This window comes from Acinonyx jubatus, chromosome D3, assembly GCF_027475565.1.
Source record: "Acinonyx jubatus isolate Ajub_Pintada_27869175 chromosome D3, VMU_Ajub_asm_v1.0, whole genome shotgun sequence".
In the NCBI taxonomy this organism is placed as follows: Eukaryota; Metazoa; Chordata; class Mammalia; order Carnivora; family Felidae; genus Acinonyx; species Acinonyx jubatus.
In genome coordinates, this window is record NC_069392.1 from 17237312 (window position 1) to 17255343 (window position 18032).

Genomic DNA, 18032 nt, shown 5'->3' on the forward strand with positions numbered 1-18032 from the left:
CATTGAGGGCCCTGGGCTCCAGGGATTCAGAATTAAAGCACCATCCTGCTTGGGTGTCATGCCATACTGCAGGCTGGGAGAATATTCCAGAGGTGCCCAGTGAGGGGTCCCGGGGGGCTTCCTGTGACCCTGGAATGCAAACAGAAGGTGGGCCGAATGCGGCTCCCCCCGCCCCCCATAACTGGGGGGAATGTGACTGGTGCTCGTGATAACAATGGAGGCCAGGGACCGTGCTGAGCATTTACTATGGATGCCCTTGCTTTGGCCCCATGACGGGCACCGACAAGGCTGAGGGAGATGAGAACGCTCGCCCAAGACATCCATCCAGGCAGGGGGTGGGGGAATCAGAATTTGAACGAGGTCTGCAGAACCAGGGCGGTCGCCATGTCTACACGCTGCCCCGGAAATCATGGTCTGATGACAGCCACCAAGCGTGTCCTCGAGGAAGAAATGACCATGTCCACATTCCCTGTGCCGGGCTGTGCAGGCCCCGGGGACAAGGAAATGGCTTCCCCAGGATCCCGCCCCACAGGACCTCACAGCCAATCACAGGGCACAAGACAGAGGTGAGCTGGGGCAAGGCCAGGAAGCCCGAAGAAGCCTGGAGGGGGTGCTCCCCAGCCTGGGCACCAGTCCTGTGCTTCTCAGGGCAGGCGGGATCTGAGCTGAGTTTTCAAGGACAGCTAGGAGTTCAGAGAATGAGGGAACGTGTCAGGCCGTCTCTGCACCCCCTCCCCCCCCGCTGCCAACAGGGGAGGCGTCTGAGCCCCAAGAGGAGGGTGGAGAGCACTTTGCATCGCGTCTCCAGAAAGGCACTGGACACAGATAACGTCATGTCTGGCTCTCCGGCCGGGCTGGAGCGGCTCGGGGTCACAGGCCATGTCTCACCGTCTCCGGGCAGGGATGGGGGTTGGCCGGGCCCAAAGCAGCACAGAGTGGTGCTGACAACCTCTGGGCCTGTCTGTCCATCCGCCCCCTCAGTCTACTAGGAATTGAGTTCATCAGTGTCCCCCGTTGACGTGTGCCCTCCCCCTGAGTCCTCCTGGAGGAGTGTTTCATCACAGGTCAACCCTCGGCCCATCCGGACACACACCCTTCCTGCCCTGAGCCTGTTTCTGTGCCAGCCCAGGCCGCACAGCAGAGGAGCCAAGGACACAGACTCTGGGGCCTGGCCAGGCCGCCAGCTCCCCGATCCTGGGTCTGCACAAACTTCCTGTGACCACCGGCAAGTCAGCTATTGGCTCTGCGCCTCAGTTGTCTTATCTGTAAAATGGGCCGGATCATGCGATGGTGGTGAAGTTTCAATGTCGCATGTAAAGTTCTTAGAACAGGGTAAACACGTTGTTGTTGTTGTTGTTGTTGTTGTTGTTATTGTTATTCTATCCCAGGCTTCCACTCTCTCCTAAAATGGCCTTTGCCTGGAAAGGTAGAAGGGGGCCGGGAAGGCCACAGGACCCATAGGTCCCCCCACTGGCCTCCCCAGTCCTGGGTTCAAGGGCGGGTCAAGGGAGACACAGGCGAAGATTTTGTTTCTCTTCGTCTCTCAAATAGGGGTAAGAAAGCCCCCCTCATGTTGTTGGGAGGGTCACATGTAGTGACAATGAACCCTTGGCCAACTGTAAATTCTAAAGAGCCATGAAATTCTAGCTATTTGTAGTCCTTGGACAATCAGGAAGCTTCTGAGAAAAAGTGTGTGTAACTATATATCCACGATAGGCGTATACGCATAACCAACATTTATTTGAACGCTCAGCATGTGTGAAACGTGCTTGGCGAGGCATGCTCCCTACAGCCCTGAAAGGGTAGCTCTGACTTAACAGGTGCAAAAACTGAGGTTCAGAGAGGTGAAGCAACCTGCCCAAGGCCACACAGCTGGGAAGTTGGACCTCCAAGGATCCCAAGTGAGAAGTGTCTTGGGCTCCCCCTGTTCCCCCGGGGGATTAGCAGTCCCCAGTCCTGCCACTTACGACTCCCAGCTCTCTAAACCTTAGCTCTGAATCCTAAGAGTTCAGACCTTCATTACATTCTTTTTTTTTTTTTATGTTTATTTTTTGAGAGAGGGAGACAGAGCATGAGTGGGTGAGGGGCAGAGAGAGAGGGAGACACAGGATCCGAAGCAGGCTCCAGGCTCCGAGCTGCCAGCACAGAGCCCGACGCGGGGCTCGAACTCACGGACCGCGAGATCGTGACCTGAGCCGAAGTCGGACGCTCAACCGACCGAGCCACCCAGGTGCCCCATGTTCTTGACCCTCCTATGGAGCTGCCTTTCCGGAGCCACCTTCCCAGGCTTCCCTTCTCCTTTCCTTCAAGGCCCCTAGAAGGGGCTCCACATGAAAATCACATCTGCAACGCTGTGTATATCCTGGTCCATGACACTGCCCACTGCCTCCCTCGGGTGCCCCTTATGAAGCCCCCTGCTTGGTGAGAAATGCCCAGGAGAATTCAAGGTAAGGAACAACATTGTTTCCCCTGGGCAACTGGGCTGTTTCCTCATTCTAGGTCATCCAGGTTCTACAACTGATCATGTTTCCCTTTTTGATGTGGCCACAAGGAAGCTCAGAGTCACATTCGCAGGTCAGAGGCAGCAACCGTATTAACCCAGCTGGTCTGGCTTCTACGTTGGTTTGGTTACTCTTCATGCCTACATCTAGTGACACTTTCTATTGGTTTTAGTCCGCGGTGATAAGTAATAGTTGACTGGGTACCTGGAACAGCCCGGAACGCTGTATAAATATTTTCATTGTATCAGCTCACACAACCCCCCAGGTCCCCAGAAGTGGTGCTGCTGTCACTCCCAACGTAAGGGTGAGGAAGTGAGGCTATTGTCCCACAGTCAGCGGGTGGCCAGCTCACATTGCCCAGACTTTGAGCCCTGCTCTTAACCGCTTTGCTTTCCAGAAGGTGGAGCTCATCTCTCCGTGTCTGCACCACCCCTCCTCCTGCCCCCCCAGGATACCTACTCATTGCTCCCCTTGTCCTAGCCCCTCCAGGGATCTACCTCCCTGCCCTTCTTTTCAGGACATCTGGTTGAGGTCTGGGGCACATGGTTCATCACAGCCCAGGCAGGCAGGTGAGCCTGTGGCCAGTCTGTCCCCCTTTCTGCTCTCAGCTCCCCCAGAGAGCCCAGGAAGCCCAGGGAGCAAACGAACTCCCCTGGCTGGCTCCCAGATTCAGCCTGTGACCCTGAACTTACACCCATTTAGAATAAGGCCTGGAGTTGAGCTGTTCTGAGGCCCCTGGGACAGACTCCCCAGGTCATCGAGACAGTGTCCTGCCTCCAGGCCCCCTCCTCCCTAGCATCCCTGCCTGGACATCTACGGGACACATATGAAGCAAAGGACGCCTTTGTTTCTCTTTATGGCCTTAGCACACCTTCCCAGCAGTCCTGAGAAGTGGGCAGGGCAGGTATTATCATCCCCATTTTGTAGGTCCCGAAATTGAGGCTCAGAGAGGAGAAGCAAGTTGTTCAGGTGTGACCTTGGACGTCTCAGCCTCCAGAACTGTGAGGACAGATGTCTGTTGCTTAAGCCCCGGAGTCTCCGACATTCTGTTACAGCAGCCGGAACGGGGACCAAGGCCTCCGGGCCCCATTGCAATCCCAGTGCGATGGGGCTGCTCCGAGGACCTACCCCCAGGCTCTCGTGAGGCTTGAGGAGGCGGTGTTTGTTCCAGGGGCTCTGGGGGCACTGCCTGGGGCATGGAAAGTTCACCACGGATCATTAAGCACTTCCAGCGACTGGACAGCGGGCCACACACATCTTACCCACCTCTTACACGACAGCCTTCCGGGGCCGGGACACGATTGCACCCATTTTCAGATGGGGACGCTGAGGCACAGGGAGGCGAAGTAATGTGCGTGAAGCATTTTACATCCCTGTAGCGCATAAGGCCATTCTTGTCCTTGTCGTTGTTGTTACTGTTTGGGGAGGGAGGGGTGGACGTAATCCGTGTCCACCAGTTTTCTATCAGTATCTGGTTCTGACCCCACTGCTCCCTTCATCTGCGCTCTGGCCAGCTCCCAGGCCTCTCCCTCTGATGCTGACCGTGTCCCACCTGCTGCCCCCAGCACCCCCCAAAAGCCTGCTGGATAACACACACTCCTCCTTCACCAGTCCCTGGCTCAGTGCCCGGTGCACAGTAAGTGCTCAGTAAGCACGTGTGGCATTAACTGCTGACATCGTGATTTACTGGACACTTCTATGTGGTGGGTGCCAAACCCATTAGAAGTGTTGTCACAGACGACTTGCAAGGGGCGAGGTGTCGTCCTCCCCCGAGGCTTTGGAAACATGGAGCCTGACGCCTACGGTATCAGTCAGCCCGCGTCGCTGTCACCGGGGACCACAGGCTGGGCAGTTTAAACAACAGACATTGATTTCCTCATGGCTCTGGAGGTTGTAAGCCCAGGATCAAGATGCTGGCAGGCTTCCTCTGAGGGTCGCTCTCCTTGGCTCCTACACAGCCGTCTTCTCCCCGTGTCCTACGTGGTCTTGCCTCCGTGTGTGCCTGTGTCCTGATCTCTTCTTACAAGGAGCCCCGTCATGATGGGTCAGGGCCCACCCAGATGGCTTCATTTTACCCTAACCGCCTCTTTACAGGCCATATCCCTGAAAATACAGTCATATTCGGAGGTGTCGGGGGCTTGGGGTTAGATTCATTCAACGTATGAATCTGGGGGGATGCGATTCAATCTCTAACACCCACATGCTGCCATCATTGGTATGACCCAACACGGCTATTTACGGTTCCTCCAGATGGCTCACTCTGGGCTTGGGGGAGTCTTACCCCCAGCTCTCTACCCCATGGCCTCACCCGTGCTGGGACCAGGCCCTATCCTTCCGATGGGTTACTCGGGCACACCCACACACACACACACACACACACACACGCACACACGCCCCGCCTCCAGTGGAGGAAGATATTTACCACCTCCACACCCATCAAGGGAGTGCCATCTGCAATGTATGAGAAATGTACAAGAAATGTACAATGTACAAGACATACCTTCAAATCCAAACAGGCAGCAACCCCAACAGAACAACCTCAAACCATATGAACAGGTAATTTACAGGAGGGAAACCTCCAAACATGGGCATGTGACAAATTCATGCTCCAAGACTTGCCAATGACAACCGCGGCTGGATGAGACTTGGTGCCTACCGGGCTGTGGCAAGAATACAGCGCTGGCACGGCTACCCCTCAGGCTGGCAGGATGGGGGCATGGGCTCTCAGGCCACCCTGCGGGTACCCGTGAACCCCTGGGCACCCTCCAGCCCCGGAAGGCACCAAGCACCAGGGCACTCGTGTGTACCGTTTGCGGGGACATGCCTCAGCTTGGGCTCTCCAGAAGCAAACTCCAATGCGGATCCCTGCAAAAGTGATTTATTAAGGAAGTGTTCCGGGAAAAAATCCATACGGGAGTGGAGAAATCGGATCAGGAAGGGGAGGAGGCTAGTCAAGGGTGCAGAAGGTGCCCTTGGCCCTTGCTTGTGCTCTGGGAACAATGGAGGTCGTGATCCAGGAGGCCGAGCATTTGTATCCCTCCACCCTGCCCACGTGCATTCCCAGGCACTCCCAGCCCCGGAGGTCCGGAGGTCGATCCTCTCACAAAAGCCAAAGGTGCCGGCCCACAGGGGCAGGAGAACTCGGGGAGATTGTGTGCGCTAAAACAGTCGAGGATCTGGGGTCTAAGGAGGCACACGCATGCGTCTGCTGACGGCTGGAAGCTGGAGACCCCTGAAGCTCCACTGTGGGAGACGGGACCAGGGAATGCCGTAAGCTTCTAGAAGTGACAGATCATGCACGGTACACACGGCATTGGCATTCGGAGCATCTTAAAACCACCTAACCAGAGTAGCACTTAAGGGCATGGAAAACACGCACGCACACAAAACGGGAACAAACATCTGGCAAGAACACCACCAGATAACAAGCTACACACTGAACGGATTACGATAGCCCCGTGGGAGCAGGGGTGGGAGGGAGAAGTATAGAGAACGGGGCTAAACGGAAATGAATGCCAGGAAGAAAGGGAGGTCAAGTGCGGGGGGGCTTCGAGCGGCCAGTGGTGCAAATGAGAATGGACAGAGGGGTGTCATTATGTGAGCCCTCTTTCCTCTCCTGAGGTCCAGAAAAACCAAGAGCAAACAAACAGACACTCCAAATCCCTGCCTGGTGCTCATGCTCCGACGGTGTTCAGCCCACGCCTGGATCCCTGATGAAGCCACACTCGGCCTGCCAGCCTTGGCCCTGCCCAGGGGACTTCGGTGTCCCCCCCACCGAAGCCTCTTTTCAGACTGGGAATGAACTTGGCTGAGCCAGTGGAAGCACTGGCCCAGTTAAGCTGGCCCTGTGGCACCCAAGGCCTCCGACCTCCTCGGCAAGCCCAGCCTTGGCCCAGGACAGGTCGGGGCTCAAGTTCACAAAGGGTTTCTCCTGCCATCGGGAGCAAAACCCTCAGGTGGATGTCATTTGCTTAATTTTTATTAAGCAAACAGATGGCCCTCACTACAGGCTAGGCACTGTTCTAAGCACTATTACAGATGAGGAAACTGAGGCCCAGAGAAGGTAAGTAATGTGCCCACAGGTAGGTCAGCCAGGCAGGTCAAATGAGTCATTCTGGACGGAGGAGGAAGCTCCAAGCAGGCAGGTGCCATGCGGGGCTTCAAACTCAGAGCCTGCTGAACTGCCCAACCCACTCTCTTTCCTTGTCTACCACCTGGCCTCCTCGGAACATTCTGGAATTCTCTGGTCTTTGCTCCCCCGGAACCTCCCGAGAGCCCCCACGAGATTTATCTGGCGGGGTTCACGGCGTGCATTTTGTAGATGGGGCCAGACGAGTTTCCAGGTTCCCTGTGACTTTTCTGTGGGGCCCCTCTGTGTCCAGTCAATGGCCCGATTGGGACTGTGTCACGACCCCAGTGCCATGGGGAAAGTCTCCCGGAGATGGGAGCTCATCCATCCATCCTGTGAGGGAGTGCAGAGCCTGCCGCTCCCTGGCCCTGGCTGGGAGGCTGGGGTGCACCACCTGGACCTCCCCCTGTCCCGCTCTGCAAGGGTGGCTGTCCTCCATCCTGCTTTATCAAGGGGACATCTGAGGCCAGAGGGGGCGGGGGCGGGCTTGCTTGCCTGAAGCCACACAGCTGGTTAGTGGCAGTGCAGGGATTTGAATGCGGTCCGTATGAGTCCGAGGCCCCACCTTCTCCAGCTGCTCTCCGCTGGCCCGTGTCCCCGTGGGCTCAGGGGACGGCAGGGCTGAGGGGCATCTGGGCGGCAGCTGTGTGCCTTTCGCTTCCTGTCTGGGTCTCTGTTGTGGGCCCCTTTGCTAAACGAGGGCCCCAAGTCTGCGAAGGACTCGGCTCCCTTTCTGTCTGTCGTCTGTCGGGGACTCTCTCTGCTGGCTTCTTCCTCGGCCTCTCTTTCTCCCTGTCCGTGTGTGTAGCAGGGCCCATGGGTGGGGGAGCCCATCAGGGAAACAGGAAGCTCCTTCCTTTGTGTTCGGCCTGGCTCTTGCCCTCCCCACGGCCTGCTCCCAAGGTCCAGATGGGCAGCCGCAGATGCCTCTCCTCTGGCTCTCTCCAAGCTCTCCCCCACAGGGCATCCCATTTTGTGGCCGGGGAAACTGAGCTCCAGACAGAGCAAGTGACCCTCCCGAAGCCACAGAGGAGAGGGGCTCTGTCTGTCTCGTGTGTGGCATATCCCCAGGGCCTAGAACTCTGCCTGGCACGTCACCCACCTTAGGGCTCCGCCCTCTGTATCTTCCCTGCACAGATTTGCCAGTGAAGGCTCACTCAGAGAGGTGAAGTGGCCAGGCCAGGCTCACACAGACCTTAAGCGTTAGCCTAGGATTTGAACCAAGGACGCTCTGCCCCCCAAAGCTGCTATTGCTGGTTGCCCCAGATCATAGTCTCGGCCACTCTTCCTCCACACATGTCCCTCCCCAGCCTTATCCTCACCTCCTGCTGGCCCAGACGGCCTCTGCAGGTTCTGAGGTCTTTGCTGCCAGAGTTCCCGGTTGCTCCCACCTACCAGTTCCCCACCCTTCCGGGCAGAGAGACCGGGCAGAGGGCTGTGAGAGACACATTAGGGGTTTCAATTGCTGGATCCCCAGCTCCGAGGACTCAGGAACCTCGAAACCACCACCACCGCAGATACTCCAGCCACGGGCTGGCAGCCAGCCCCCGGACAGAATTAGCTCGGTGTTGGGAGAGAGTTTCCTCCCTGGTCCCACGCCCACACTTGGAAGCTCACACTGAGTCACTGCAGTGAAGCTAGAAAGTGCTGGCCGCCTAACAGCCTGTCCCATTTTCTTGTGGTTTGGATGGGGCCATGTTTGAGCTTAGGGCTCCGTAGGCGTGGGCAAGAGCCAGGAGCCTATAACCCTGGACCCGGACAACCCACTTGCTCAGAGACCAGAGGCCCCAGGAAACCTCCAACAGCAGACGAGTGCACAGAAGCAGGAGACCCCCCCCCAAATGTCCATTCTACTGCCTGGTCTCCCCTCCCCCGCATTAGAACACCACTCCTTCCTCCCGGGTGTGCTCTCTGTCCCCAGATCCACTCCCCGCAGCTCTGTGTCCTACAGGCGGACCCACAGGAATGACATCACAAGGCTCTTTGAGAGCCCGACCCGGGGGACAGGGCAGGACGAGAGGGAGGTCAGGCTCCCTCCCGGCAGAGTCTCCTGAGTCGGTCACAGCCATGCCACCTGGATCGAAGTACAGACCCCTCCTCTGGCCCTCAGCCTGGGGCACCAAGGTCTCCATGCAGGGCTGGCCCTGGGCTGCTGGAGAGAGAGAGAGACAGAGAGAGAGAGTACATCCCCTATACTGTCCACCCCTTTCTGAGCCCTCCGAGCCTAGGCTGTCCTGTCTCCCTGTTTGAGCCGGTCATCGCTTTCTGGCCACGACCCTAACCACACTCCCTACCCTCTACGCCCACATCTGTCAGATCCTGCCCGTTTTGTCCATCAACAGCTCCCAGACCTGCCCGCCACTTCTGCCCACCCGGATGGTGGGGACAGGCCCCCAACCAGCTGCTCGTTTCCATCCGGATTTCATTTCCCACCTGGTAGCCGGAGAGATCTCTTCAAAGCGCAAACCACATTGCAACGCTCTCTGCTTACGAGCCCTCCTTAGAAGCAGCACCAGCTCCTTACCGCAGTCCCTGAGGCCCCTGCCTCTGCTACGACAGAGCCCAGGATGGATCCCGGCCCCAAAGGAGACCCTGCCTTGGCCGCAGGCTCTGGGGCCCAGGTAGAGTGTGGACACTTCCTTGCAAACCCGGCCCCCCTATCTGATGGCAGACCCAGCAGTCATTCCCAGCCACCTAGACCCCTAGCAAGAGAGTTTGGGCAGACGTCTCTCCTTCCAGGCTGAGAAGCCACTCTGGCCCCAACAGTGGGTCTGACGCACAAACACTGCGTGTCTTTGCAACTACTCAGCTTGTATCCAAAGCCGCCAGGCAGATAGCTTGCGCCTCTTCCCATAAACACGGCCCCAGCCCCTGGAGGTGACCTGTAAACAAATTCCCCCATGCTTATATCCCCCTAGACTACGAGGCCCAGCACCCGACTCGCCTAATCCCCTAAAGCCAGCCTTGTGTCCGCTCACGCAAGCAATCCCCGAGCTTATCCGGAAGGCACTGGGCGCGATGACATGAGCTGCTCAGGATGTGGTCTGAGCCGGCTGCCAACGGGGGTCGCCGTCCCGCCCGGCCAGGTGCCGCCCAGGGCATGTGCTCAGGGTCCTGCTCACAGCAGGGGCTCGGAGCCTAGACTCCGAGGCTCTCAGGGTTAAATGTTATTAAATATCATCATCCAAATAACGGTATTTTACTGAGCACGATGTGCGTCAGGACGCTGAGAAGCTCTTCGTGTACGTCCTTCACACGAACCCCATGCGACGGTGGGGTCATTATTACGGCCAATTTAGAGTTGAAGAAGCAGAGGCCCGGGGGGGGGGGTGGAGTCTCACCCAAGGTCACATGGCCACTGAGAGGCAGAGGTCTTTATACTATACAGGGTCTACTTGACAAACGCCCTTAGGTAAATCCCTGACCCTCTGGGGGCCTGGGTTTCCCCGTCTATAAAACAAGGAGGTTGGAGTTGACGGTGTTGAAGGCTCCCTTCCAGCTTTAAAAAATGCCACGGTTGAGGGGCACCTGGGTGGCTCAGTCGGTGGAGCGTCCGACTTCGGCTCGGGTCGTGATCTCGCGGTTTGTGAGTTCGATCCCCGCGTCGGGCTCTGTGCTGACGGCTCAGAGCCTGGAGCCTGCTTCCGTTTCTGTGTCTCCCTCTCTCTCTGCCCCTAACCCACTCGCATTCTGTCTCTGTCTCTCTCAAAAATAAATAAGCATTAAGAAAGATTTTTTTTTTAAATGCCACTGTTGAATGGGCCAAGCGTCCGTCGATTGCCAGCCTCGTGGCACTAAAAAAGACAGTATGGCCCAGCTCCACGCTGTGTGACCCTGAGCAAATTGCTTTACCTCTCTGAGCCGTTGTTGAGTTGCCTATGGAATGGCGATAATAAAATCCTCCTTTGAGAAAATCACGGAATCTGGATAAAGTGCTTTCTTGGGACCCCTTGCAGTTCTAAGATTTCTGGCCCAGTGGCTGAAGGCTGATTTATAAACCTCCCCTTCCTCACCTGGTCAGCAGGTCTGGGGTCCTTACTAACTATGACAAGGTTGTCTCGGGCTCATTCCCCTGCTCCAAGCTGCCCAGTGACTAAGCCACCAGGTTCAAATGCCCTTCTTAGCTAAGCAACCATGAACAAACTCTCTCCTTTCCCAGACTCAGTGTTCCCCTCTGTAAAATGGGGCTGATATTATGACCTCCCTCCTAGAGTTACCATGAGCCTCTCAAGAAGCAATGATGTGGGTCCACAGAGTGCCCCACGCACAGCGGGTGCTCAGCAAACGTTTGTAGAGAAAAATCGGATGGAGATTTAGTTGGGAGAACCAGCAGCAGACCCGTCCCCCGCTGAGGAGAAAGCTGGGCTGAATGCACTTAGCAGATTCTGAACCAAAGCAGAGGGCCGGGCTTCCAGAAACCGACGGAACTCGAAGATGAGCCTGGAATGTGTCTGGAGGCAGCGGAGGGGATGGGAGCCAGGCCGCAGCCAGTGGTTCCTCTGAGCCTCCCCCTCCCAGACCAGACGCTGCCCTGGCCGGATGACGAAGTGTGGCCACTGACATCCCTGCCCTCAGCTCGGCCCCCTCTCCCTCCCCACATCCTCTGCGAGGGCCTCCGCGAAGCATTTTTCAACTTGGTTGAAACCCTCGGCTGAAACCGAGCTCTTGTGCCCGCTCTGTCCTCACAGAGGATCCCGGCGTAACCAGGAGCTGGCCCCGGCTGTGCGGGCTCTACCCCGTTTTCTCCGCATCTCTGACCCCCCCCCCCCGCCCCGTTTCTGCTCCTGGAACCCGGAGCTCGCCCGACGGGCTGTGAAATGCAAGGAAAACGGCCCACGGGATGCACCTAGCGAAAGAGGCAGCCCCTCGTGGGGTCTCCCCCGATGCCAATTCCCCCTTATTCCCATTTGGCAGAGAAAACTCAAATTCAAACAAGTTTCATGATCCTTCCCCAGGTTGCCCCACCCCCAACCCCAAGGGAGCAATGGGTAGAATGAGGCTTCTCTCCTGGTTCTTCCTGGAATCAGGTTCGGGAACCCCATCTCCAGCACTTGCAGGCTGTGTGACCTGGGATGAGTTACCTCACCTCCCTGGGCCTCGGGCTTCTCCTCCCTAGCGTCTACATCCAGGGGCCGCGACCATTCGGTGGAACCCTCGGCGGAGTGCCTGTCGCAATCACGATTACTGGGGAATGTCATAGGAAAGGACCTGGGAAATGCATCCCCATGGCTCCCTCAGCAGAGCTACTGTTGGAGGGTCCAAGGAGAAGCTGGCAGGGCACCGGCCTTCTCTGGAACCTCTTGGATTGGGGTCAGAAGTCGGGGCACGTTGGATACATCAGAGGCACCGGCAGGCTGCAGCCTCGGGTCCCAGGCCCCTTTCCAGCCTTCTGATGTCCTCCGTTGCGCTGAGGCTCTGGAACATCTGGCCAAGGACAGCCCTGCCCCGGCCCCGTTCACCCTAGGCCACCTTGTTTCTGAGACTTCCTGCCTCTGGCCTGGAACGTTCTCCTCCGTGGCCCCGTCACAGGAGGAAGTGTGCTCAGCATGGGCCTGGGGCTCCAGGAGTGTGGTTTGGCACCTTTGCCTGGGAGAGGTCAGAGAACAGAGGCCCTATTGGAGGACGAGGGAGGGTGGGCCGGGGCCTCGCCCAGACAAGCTGACTCAAACCCTCCGGGAGGCTGAGAAACTTCCGGCAAGATGGCCTTGACATCAGGCTCATGGAAAGCTCCAGAGGCCAGGGATTCTTCCCTCCACGTCTCTGATCCTTGGGTCTCCTTTTCTCTAGCCTTCCAAGAAATATTTATCAAACATCCATTAGGCTCCAGGCCTGGGTCTCGGTCCTGGGGATATAGCAGGGAACAGAGACACGGCACTTGCCTCAAGAGGCTGGCATCCTCGGAAGAGGAATGGGAGCAAACAGATAAACAAGTAGGTGCCAAAGAAGGCAAATGCCTCTGGAGCCAGACTGCCTGGGTTTGAGTCCCTGCTCTGCCACCCACCCGCTGTGTGACCTTGGGGGAGTCATTACACCTCTCTGTGCTTCAGTGTCCTCAGCCGAGAAACAGCCCTGGTGAGTAGCACCTCCCTCACGGGGCGACTCTAAGGATTAAATGAGTTTACACTGGTAACGTTTTAGAAGCATGCCTGGTGCATTGGAAGCATCGTGTAAGTGCTGGAAAAAAATCAAATGATTACAGTGGCGGACGGTAGTAGGTGCTACAGAGAAAATATAAAGAGGAACAGGGCATGGGTGAGGGGGAAGAGCATTATTTTAGGTGGAGTGCCCAGAGGAGGCGTCTCCGAGAAGGTGACCTCTGAGCAGAAACCAGAACATAGGAAGAGGGAGACGTGTGACTGATTAAAGGCAGAAGGAACGGCAAGTGCAAAGGCCCTGAGGTAGGAGCACCTTCGCTGGGTTCAGGAAACAGCACAGACCTGTGCATTCAAGCTTCTATTCAGATGGCTGCTAGTGGGCCACGCTCCCTGCTAGAACCTGTGGGCGTCAGATGGCCCAGTCTCTGCCGTCATGTAGGGGAGGTGGGTGCAGGGGCATGGTTGATACTCTGAGATGTCACCGAAAATCCAGGCTTGCAGCAATCTGGTCATACTGCATCACAGACAGGATGGGCTTCTCTGCAGTCTCCACTCTCTTGATCCCCACACTAGTCATTGTGTCTCCCTCCCGGCCCCGTTGGCCGCTGAGACTGTGACCCTGGTTCTGTACAAAGCAAAGGGAAGTTGGTTGGGGAAATCAGGGGAAACTTCTTGGTGGAGGTGGCATTGGGGCCGAGCCTCGGAGAGTGCAAAGCCTTTGCTATGGGGCGCCAGGGAGGCGGGAGGCATCCCCGAAGACAGAACCGTGCGCGAAGGCACAGAGGCTTCATCGGGCATGGTAAGTGCGTGTGTGGAGAGTGGGACGGCAGGAGACCGGGCTGGGAGAAAGACCCTTGCAAGGCACTGACTCTATCGTGGAGGCAATAGGGAGCCACGGATGGCCTTTGAGCAGAGGGATGTCCATCATTCTGAAATGAGCCCAGCTCTAACCCACACCGCTGATATGGGGGCCATGCTGGAAGAGGGAAGACTGGAGACAGGAGGCCAGCAAGGGGCCCCGCGAGCTGAGCGAGGACCCTTCGGCCAGCTCTGGGTCCACCCAGAAGGGGCAGTCCTCGGAGCTTCTGGGAGTCGGGGCCCCCTCAGGGCGCCAAGGAGTCTGGCAATCCCCCCATTTTCTTGAGGAATATTTCCTCAGCCCACGTGGGCAGTGTTGCCTCAAGAGCTGTTTCCATGGTAACTGCCAATGCTCTAAGGTCTTAGATGAACAGATGAGTGGGGACCACAGACACCCAGAGGAGGCTGCACGGGAGAAGCCAGGTCACGGAGAAAGGCCCACGCTGGCCAGTCCTAGGGGTCGAGACTCATCTTCTGCCCCCAGAGGCCCTGAAGCCCCAGATGAAAATTAGTTGCCATTGACAATGCTGACTCTTTGTCTCTGGGTCTCACTGGCCTGGGGCCTTTCAACACGGGGGGTGTGGGGAGAGGGGGGGAGAGAGCAAGGCAATGCCAACAGGCAGCCGGAACCAGCCGCTTCCAAAAGATGCGCATCCTGGGACAGGTGTGTGAAGCAGGTAAGTCTGAAGACGACCCTCCCCCCGCCAGGAGATAAGCACGGATGCAAATGAAGGAGCAGCCTCTGCGGGTCTGAACTTTGGATTCCAGAAGGGCATCCTCCGCGCCCCCAGAGCCGGTGCCTGGTAAACCCTGCTGCCATGCCTTGAATTCCACCATTAAATCCACTTTCGACTCCCCTCCTCCAATGAACTGCAGTAAAGGAAGTAATGATGATAATGACCTGTTACGAACTGAAGGTCTGTGTCGTCCCCCCTGCCCGCCCCCGCCCAAGTTCATATGTGGAAAGCTCATCCCTAACGTGAGGGTGTTAGAAAGCGGGGCCTTTGGGAAGCAATTAGGTCACGAGGGTGGAGTCCCACGAACGGGGTGAGTGCCTTTATGAGAGACCCCACAGAGAGATCCCTGCCTCCACCATCTGAGGACACGGAGAGAAGATGTGAACCAGGAAGCAGGCCCTCTCCAGCCACCACACCTGCCGGCACCCTGATCTTGGATGTCCCGGCTTCCAGAACTGTGAGAAATCAATCGCCGTTTTGGTTATAGCAGCCAAGACGGGCCAAAACCATGACTAACACTTATTGGAAGTTTACAGTGCACCAGGCACTGTTCTAAATACTTTAGCTAATTTGCTAATACAGCATGATCTAGCTAATTAATCTAGACAGGAGCAACATTGGGTATTATTGATCCCATTTGAATATGGGTGTTGTTAAGGTGAAGAAGTTGAAGCACAGAGAGGTCAAGCAGTCTGCCTAAGGCCACACAGTGAGGAAGTGGCAGAACCAGGATTTGGATGTAGGCATCCAGTCTGTTCCTCCTCGCTTACCTCTCTGGAGTTTCTTTCCAAAGCCCACGCTTGCTTCTGGCGTCACAAAGCATGCAGAGCTTAGCCCAGTGTGGGGCACCGAGCAGGGGCCTGGCGATGTCCCTTCCCTTCTCCTTCCAGGCGTATGGTCCCAGAAAGGAATCCAAATACAAGTCAAAATTGCGCACCCACCCCCACAACAGCAGAAAGGCTGGCCTTCTCTCCAGAAGCACCCCTTCCTGGTAGCCATGAGCAAACCCCAAGCTTTTGGTTAGCAGCCCCTGGAATCCAAAGACACCTTCTGCCCTTCCACGTGCTCCCAGACAGGGCCCATTCATGCATCCATTTGGGGAGGGGCCTGTCCATTGCTTCTTTGTCAGAAGCCACCCCACCCGTCTCGTCAGGCTGCAGGGCTTGGAAGGAGATGACCCCACCCCCTGCTCTGAGCCTGGCCAATGAGAATATCCCACTCTGCTGGCCACCAATGACTGCTTCAGGAATGGGGCACAGGGCTTAGAGTGGGCCAATGAGAGTCTTCCCTGGGACTCTTGCCACCACCTGGGCAGATTCTAACAGAGAACGAGACCAACACAGAAGAAGGCCGACCTCAAAGATGCGGAAACACCAACCACACCCAAACCCTTGCTACACACAGGGGTTCCCTCAACCAATGGATTTCCTTTACTGCTTTAGCCAGTTGGGTTGGGATTCTGTCACCGGTGACACGCCTGCCTCACACGCAGCTGTTCCAGCTCCGGGATCCCCCAGTTGAGGAGGGACCTCCCTGAGAGAGTGCGCAGCCCCCTAAAGGGGCGGCAGCTTGAGAGAGAGACTGAGGGCCTCGCAGACTTGTTTGCCTGACCCTACAATGTCCCTTGCCCTTGAGGGGCTCCCTCAGGTGCCATAACCTCTCCAGGGAAATCAGGAATGCCAAGGGAATCCCCAAATCAGAGAACTTGCCTTCACTTTGCAAACAACGCCAGTCCCCCAAGCCAGGTGTCTGAGGCTCGGAGGAACCGGACGCCATCCCACCTTGAGGGCAGGTGGAAAGAACAGTCACGGAAACAGACGCATAAATCGGAGCTGACATTTACTGAGGGCAGAGGCTTCGGTCTGTTCGTTCACGGCTGTATCCCCGACCCCTTCAACAGCGTATACGACACCACGGCGCACACACCATAAAATTCATGACGTCCATTCCAGGGCTTGTCATGTGTGTGGCGCTTACACATCAACCGACTCGGTCTCCACATCAGTCCTGAAGTTAGAACTATTCTTGGTGCCATTTACGGATGAAGAAAGAGAAGCTCGGTGAGGTTAAGTAACTTGCCGCAGGCTGCCGGGCCAGGAAGCTGCAGAAGTGGGTTTGAATGGGGTGTTCGCCCCTTATGGGGCTGTGGCAGGAGCAGGGGAAGAGGGGGGAAGCAGTCTCAGCGGAAGGGGATATCCTGGAGGGGTTGGGGGACAGCAGGAACGAAGGCGCGGAGGTGGGACAGAGCGAGAGGGGGAAAGGCAGCACAAAACAGGAGACCCGGTGAACAGCCAGGGAGAGGAAAAGAGGGCCCCGGTGTGTAAGCAATAGTATCTGTTCCCCTTGGCCAGACTGGGTGATGTCAGCAACCTAGGGGCACTGACCCAGGACAGGGCTGCAGGGCCCAGGGCTACTGGGGTCGGGGGGGGGGAAGAAGGGGGGACTTCAGAGCCCAAGTCCTTCCAAACCAATCTGCTCCCGCGTGCTCCAGGAGCCCAGTGCCCCCCTTGCATGGTGTTCGAGACCTCTAGGCTCTGACTCTGGCCGATCCCCTCCGCCTGGGGTGCCCCTGTCTTGTTCCCTAAGCTCCTCCCAGCCTCACTGAGCACTCGGTGCGGATCCAGGCTGCCCTGTCCCCAGCAGTGACAATGAGAAGAAAGGACACTCGTGCTGGGACGGCCAGGCATCTGGCTGGGCTTGGCCTTCCTCTTCTCCCCGTAGCCGGACAAAGCCCCCAGAGGAGAGGGATTATTCTCCCCACGCAACAGATGTCGAAACTAGACTCTGAAAGGAACAGGGTCGGGATGAGCAGCCACGCCTGGAGCTTGGTTCTGTTCTAACGGACCCCAGCGGCAATCCACAAGGCTGGTGAGAATGTCCCTCTGTCCCATCACGGTGCGTCCAAGCCCCCGAGAGACTGATGGCCCTTCCACTGCAGGGCTGTGATGAGCCTTCGAGCCTCAGACTTGCCTCGTGTCTCACTAGCAAGCTTCTCCAGGGTGACTCAGAAGCCCTCACCTGTCTCTGGGTCTCTGGGTTCTGCCCTCAGCAGAGAGGGACAGAAAGTGAGAGGCTGGGGTGACGACATTAACCCCCACTTCTCAGGTGCCAACCTCTACTTAGAACAAGCCGTCAACAAGGCAGGCTTTTTATTCCCATTTTGCAGAAGTGGAAACTGAGGCTCAAAGAAGCAAGACCACTAGCCCCAGAGCCCCACAGCTAGGAAGGGGCAGAGATGGGATTCAAGCTTGGGCTGCTCTGACACAGGAGCCACATCTTCAGTCACGGTGACTGTCCCTGGCATCCTGTGACTTGCCTGCTGGAGGTCCCTCTGGGCACAGGGCACTGTGTTCTTATGCCCGCTGACCCCAACTGTGCCCAGGGCTGGCAGGGTCACAGCGTCCCACACATCCACCGCCCCACCTCCGAGAGCCCTCAGTGACCTGACTCACCCACCTTGGACGGCACAGTTGCCACTCGCTGGGCTCCTGGGCAGGCGGGTGGACCCCGGAGAGATCCGGGAGCCCTGAGCCGCACAGCTGCACCCTGCCAGGCTGCCAGCCCTGGGCACGGGGGCCTTGGGGGCCCCTTGGAACCCCCTGGCTCCAGCCCAGGCGGCTGACAAAAGGGCTGGCCGCTGCTGCTAGCAACCAGAATGGTGGAGTAGGAGACCCCACCCTGTTCCCAGGCGCGGGGGGAGGAAGAACGGGCT

General features: G+C 57.3%; 1 protein-coding gene across 11 annotated transcripts in view; it reads right to left on the reverse strand.

Moving 5' to 3' along the window:
* Positions 1–18032, reverse strand: part of CMKLR1 (chemerin chemokine-like receptor 1) — a 53675-nt gene that overhangs the window by 4801 nt on the left and 30842 nt on the right. Inside the window, exon 1 of one of the 11 annotated variants that reach the window (XM_053205519.1) lies at positions 17777–17931. The exons of 8 other annotated variants lie outside the window; for them this stretch is intronic. Coding sequence is in view for 1 of the 3 variants with exons in the window: in XM_053205515.1 (XP_053061490.1) it covers positions 11717–11828 (112 nt within the window). In the remaining 2 variants the exon portion in view is untranslated. Of the gene's footprint in view, positions 1–11716; positions 12570–17776; positions 17932–18032 lie in introns of those variants that run through there. 2 more of the 11 variants (XM_053205521.1, XM_053205515.1) reach the window with 2 other exon arrangements.